The sequence below is a fragment of the Semicossyphus pulcher genome, unplaced genomic scaffold, assembly GCF_022749685.1.
Source record: "Semicossyphus pulcher isolate SPU_LCO1_2020_fin unplaced genomic scaffold, fSemPul1.0.p SCAF_2, whole genome shotgun sequence".
NCBI lineage: Eukaryota > Metazoa > Chordata > Actinopteri > Labriformes > Labridae > Semicossyphus > Semicossyphus pulcher.
Genome location: NW_027211693.1, coordinates 12,734,654 through 12,740,774, shown reverse-complemented (window position 1 = coordinate 12,740,774; position 6,121 = coordinate 12,734,654). Strand labels below are relative to the sequence as shown.

General features: G+C 40.8%; 1 gene segment (V, D, J or C); it reads right to left on the bottom strand.

Annotated features, from left to right (window-relative positions):
* Nucleotides 1-599: 599 nt before the first annotated feature.
* LOC138598521 (T cell receptor beta variable 7-2-like) lies at nt 600-3,768 on the bottom strand. The segment is given in 4 exon segments: nt 600-737; nt 2,626-2,726; nt 3,315-3,635; nt 3,726-3,768. Coding segments are annotated over 4 exon segments (603 nt in total).
* Nucleotides 3,769-6,121: the final 2,353 nt, after the last annotated feature.

Sequence of the window (6,121 nt, the reverse complement as noted above, 5' to 3'; positions counted from 1 at the left end):
TGATAGCATCCTCTGGAAACACGTATTTACAATATTTCACAGTAATCCATCCAAGTTTGGTTCGATATTTCAGTCGTAATCAAAGTGGTGGTGGACTTACAGAGAGACAACATTAGAGTCCTGGTAACACATATTTTACAGTCCTTTAATTTGACAAGATTTGACAAAGTAAATGTATTGTGATTATAGAATATTGTTTGGAAATCAAAACTAGTAAATTAATACATTAGATAAACACAGAGACAACAGCTGAACATTTTGATAAAAACACAATCAATCAAACTGATTTTAAACATATGGATGAATCTTAGATTGTTGCGGCCTAAACTGCTTGATTCTGTGGTAGCTTATTAAAAAAACTGCAATGCAAGTTGTGCTGTTTTTTTTTTCTGTTTAACGCATTACACATCCGCTGTGAGCAGCTGGGAAAAACACGCTGGGGGACCACGATGATTCGCCATGCAACACCACAACTTCCTGGAAAGACTGAAATGGTCTGCTGTACTACTTAACATCCACAAACTCACAAAACATTCTTTAGCTCTAAACCAACCAATGTCATCATCATCGAGCTCACACAGAACCTACTAATGATTCACTCACTGGTCCAACCTAAAGGCCTTCACAGCGGCGTAGATCCTCTCTCTCTCCACTGCTGTTGCATCCTTCACTGCCCCGCTGTCAGCTCTCATCAGGGTGAAGATGACAGCGGAGTAAACGAGTGTGTCCTTATTGCTCTGACAAAATACAGACATGAGAAGATTAAAATAATTAAATGTTGGTTTTCTTTAAGTTAATCGTGCCTTTAAATACTTTACCTGTTGTATGCTTTGAAGGTTGCTGTTCTTTTGCAGAGCAACGGCTGCAGGATCACGAAACAGAAAAAACATCAATATTTATAATTAAGGATGAAGAAGTTTGAATATATTTTGCATGTATGATGAAGTCCTATTACTTATGGCAACAACCACAACTGAGGAAGATTCAAACATTATTTAGTAGCAGCAGCAGTAGTGCACATTCCTGTGCAGAATATACAGCTCATTCTTAAACCAAATATATATTGTACATGTTTTTTATAATCCTCTTTAATATGTATATTTTATTCTTTTTAAAGGGGCCATATCTTTTAAATGCATATTCTCATATTGTGCATGGGTTTCACATGTTTGGGTGTTTATTGTTCATAGAGAAAAAGTGAATTCCGTGTTTTTCCAGAGTTACATGTTTACAAAGGTCGCCTCTGAAACGGGCCGCTCAGAACAGCTGCAGGTTTCTAGGAGAACCTTGCTTTCGCTGAAATCGACCAATCGTCATTCACCTCAGGCTGCCTTCTTGCACTAGCTTGAAGTCAAGTCGTTGTCAAGATTTTAACTTACCATTCTGATACCTCCTGGTGATTCTGGCTCGTACATATAGGGCCGAATAACCGATCCCAGAGCAGTCATGTTTTCTACAACTTTGGAGTGACAGTGCGGTGCGGCCGCTCTGGGGCTATCACTCCAAATACAGTCAGCCAATCACGACTAAGGTCTGACCTTTGAATGGCAAAATGGCTTGTAAGTGCTTGTTTGTTTCAGGAGTAAGGCGAGGCCATGAAACTTAATTAAATTAAAATATGTGTAAAGTTTTTAAAATGAAACAAACTTTAACCAACGTGATTCAAAAACACATTTGAATAATAGAAAATAAAGTAAGATAGAACTTTATTAATCCCAAAGGAAATTATAGTGCCAAATTGATTGCATATGTAAAATATGTTATATATATATATATATATTCTATTTTTATTTTTACCACAATCTCAAGACCCATCGACCATCATCTGAAGACGATATAACCTCTTTTTGGGCATTCAGGCGTGACCCACAGTTTGTGATAAACAACTTCCACCCAGCACTTTACTTACCGTGCGTTGCATGGTTTACAGTCCAATTCGCAACTTGAGAAGCGACTGTGCGTTCAGATCAAACGTGAAGCAAAATTCGCCCCTTCAGATATGTCAACAAAATGCTGTCATTTCTTGGTTCATTAAATCCCCTAGAAGAACGCCTGTTCATCTGTTTCTGGTGAGCCTCAGTTTACTATAGAGGCATGAACCCGAAAAATAAACCGATTTTCTTGTAATTTACTTTAATTAACGAGTTTGTGGACATAACAACATCATAGTGCAGATTTGTGAAAAGTAAAAATGATCATATCTGATGCATTCGTGGAAGTCGGGAAATCTAAATGCTGATTGGTTGAATTTTTAAACAAGAGCAGATTGTTAGCTGTCTGTCTGCAGAGATTAATAAGAAGCTAACATATTGTCAGATGACCACCGATGAAAGCCGGGATGTCATAACGAAACATTGTGTTCTGCCTGCTTTTGCTCTGCATACAGACGGTTTTTCGTGATAGGTGATTGGTCAGTATTATAAATGTAGTACAAACAGAAACCAGAACAATTCTCATACCAAAGTCCTGTGTGTTCAGATTCTACATTCTTATTAAGAATCTGTAAATAGAGTTACACTTACGCAAACTCCTTGTATGTGGAAACCTACTTGGCAATAAACCCCTGAAATGTCATTTTTAAACCAGTAAACAACTCTTACCTTTACATTGTCCACATGCTGCTCTCGGAGATCGGTGACAGATGAAAACAATATTTCCAATCACAGAAATGACCAGGCAGACTATCGCTATCACCAGAGCAACAAATTCAGAGCTTGTTGTTTGCTCTAGAGGACAAAGAAGAAAGTTTCATTCATGATGTTAATAAAATATTATGAAGATCACCTCCAGTGCTGAACTTATAATCATACCAAGCTCTAGTTTTGTTCCGTCTCCAAACAGTATCTCTCCACATGTGGCCACAGCACAGTAGTAAGTCCCAGCATCAGAGGAGCTGACGTTCTTAGAGAAGCGATAAACACAGCTTCTCTGAGTGCTAGATCTCTCGTCACATCCACCACGTCTGTTTCCATCAGTGTAGATGATGTCTGGATGAGATTGATCTGATCCGGCTCTGAACCAGTACACACTGTGACCTCCTGGACACGTTTGACTCTCAGAGTCAGAGAGGACTGAACACTGCAGAGTCATCAAGTCTCCTGGACGGACTGGATCAGAAACTGTCGGCCGCTGAACAACAGTGTAGTTTGATGTCCTCTGAGTGTTTCCTGCATGATACAAATGATACATGAATTTAAATTAAACAGTAAATGTCTAATGAATGAAAAAATCCTTTCAAATTTTACTAAAGAGATGGTTAGAAATAGAAACATAATGCAGCTTTAAATGGATAAAGCAACAAATCACATAATTACCTTTGATGGACAAATAGGTTGAACTCAGAGCTATCACAGTAAACTCCATGACTACACAGTGATACATTCCCTCGTCTTCTTCAATTGTCCTCAAAATGGTCAGATTGCTCGTATTCTCACTAACTTTCAAATCAAATCTAGAAGCTGAAAACTCTGCTTCAAACTCAGGCTTTGTATGTTTCTGCAGTATCACAATTAATTTCAAAGCATCACCAGCACTCTGCTTGTACCAGAAGACTTGGGTGTTTAAAATTTCAGGCGAAAAACACATGATGGTTGCAGGTTCACCAATTTGAACTTGGGTCACTGGAGCCAGCGTATCTAGATACAGGTATAAAGGAAGAATAAATTAAACAGTAAATAATCATTCAACGAAACATCTAGACACAGTCATTACAACGTATCACTTACAGGCCTGATGAAGGAGAAGCAGTGTGAGCCATAACGTGATCATCTTGACACTGTCTCTTGTTGGAGACCTCTTACTTACTTTGTAAGTGAAGATAGTGACGTGGTCATCAAAGCCACACCTTCAAATCTGATTGGTTATCTAAATATACATCTAAGTTCATTTCCTGCCACAGTGGTTTTGTCTGTGTGATGTGAAGCATCTCACTTTTTTTCACTGAAATTTTTCATTCACAGAAGATTCCAGTTTCTCACAGATTTGACGAACTCAAACATTTAGTCTCAACATGGACAGGTTCTCTGTCTTGTAAGGCTCATTCCACAATCCCTCAGCATTTGAGGAATTATGGGGCTCTCACTAACTACACAAACACGGAGGGTATTGCAAGATATTATTTATCAATATCACATCCTTTTTCTCAGAGTTCTTTCGTAAGTATTCTCTGTTGCTTCTGCATTTAGCAGTGCCAAGACTAACTACAATATATAACTCTTACTGGCAATTGCCACTACTGTCTATACATGCTTTAGCTGTCTGCTGTTTGTCCCACTGTAAGGATTAATTCATGAATCCACATCAGTGCCCCTGCTCTGTCTGATCAAACCTCTGACCTCTGTTGCTTATGAATCCATAAGCAACAAGGGAAGCAGAGGGGTCGAGACTCTGTGGGAGTCGTCTGCTTGTTGCTCACAGTGTGGAGCCACAAGACAAATGTCTGTCTACATCTGTCATTCAGATTGTTACGAATGTGGAGGACGTACGCTGGATAACACCAGCAAACAAGGATTTTAATGTTGTGAACACCCTAAGTATAGCTCATGGGATAATCAGGATCTGGTGAAGATTTGTCAAAAATGGTGGTGAAACCAGAATGCCAGAGGTCATCGGCAATACTGTGGATCTGACTCTGGGAACCCAGAAGTGCTTTGGACTTGCAGAGTGGAGATTGATGTTTTGCTGGGAAGCCAGAAACATTTAGAAAAGTTTTGTTTTGATGTCAGAACGGTGGAACCGGATGTTGAGCTTGTTTCAGGTGAGCTACTGTCCCCTCAGATGTGTTTAAGGTTTGGGACGGTCAGAGTGTTGACAAGGACAGGTTGCAGTCACTTTGCCTTTTGTTAGGGCGCCCCAGTCTTGAGCGGGTCAGAAAGAATGGCCGCTGTCCCGCAGATACCTGACTGGATATATCCCCTGGGACTGCTGGAGGGAGAAGGCCTTATCATATGGGTGGATGAGTGCTTGGCGCCGGGGAGTGTGGATGGCAGAGACCAACTAAGGTTGCTATGAAGGCTGTGTGAGAGGAGATGGAGAAGATGCCGACCCTTGGGGTTTGGTGATCTTCAATTAAATTGCTGTCTGACGCTTTGAGAAGGAGCTCCTGATCTATGGTAAAGGTAAGCATGTTTTCTCTCGTGAGTCAAAGGGGTAAGGAATGAATAAGGTCTGCTTAAACACAAACATGGCTGAAATGAGATGTGTTCCAGCCGTGGTCTTTGTTCCCGGACCTAGTTTAAAACTACACCTATGAGGTTACACAATGTCAATGGTAAAGAACATTTTAAAACTCTTTTCAATAAATATTGTGAATGGGAAGTGCCTCTTCACATGACAACTTGAGCCAACAAGCATATGATGATGGTACCAAGTGATGGTTGAAGGTGATGGTACCAAGTATAGCGTGGCTACAACAAGCCAAAGCAGTACTTGATAGTTTGGTATGTTCCTGACCTTGAAATTCTCTTAGCCTGGCTGAATAGTGTTTTGATGTCCAGTGTAGATGTTACAAGCCAGTTTGTGAAGAGACACAATATAAAAACTAACTCAGGACTCTAAAGGAGGCGAGCTAATCTCAGTCAGAAGCTGCGCCATAACTGACGAGTCCTTGATCGGCCATGTCTGCCTGGTGCACTGGTCTGAGCCTGGCACCAATCAGGCTTCTCCAGCTGGTAGCACAGGTGGGCGGGAATATCCGGGAATATATACACACTCAACTGTACTCACATACATACACCAATCAGTCATAACATTATGATCACATTATGACTACCTAACATTGTGTAGGATCCCCTTTTGTGGCCCAGACAGCCCTGACCCGTCAAGGCATGGACTCCACCAGACCTCTAAAGGTGTGCTGAGGTATCTGGCACCAAGTCATTAGCAGCAGATCCTGTAAGTCCTGTAAGTAGCTCCAACGATCAGATTTGGTTATCCAGCACATCCCACAGATGCTTGATTGAAATAAAATCTGGGAAATTTGGAGTCAATGCCTTGAACTTGTTGTCGTGTTCCTCAAACCATTCCTGAAGCATATTTGCAGTGTGGCAGGGCGCATGATCCTGCTGAAAGAGGCCACACCATTAGGAAATACCACGTCCATAAAGGGCTGCACTTGGTCTGC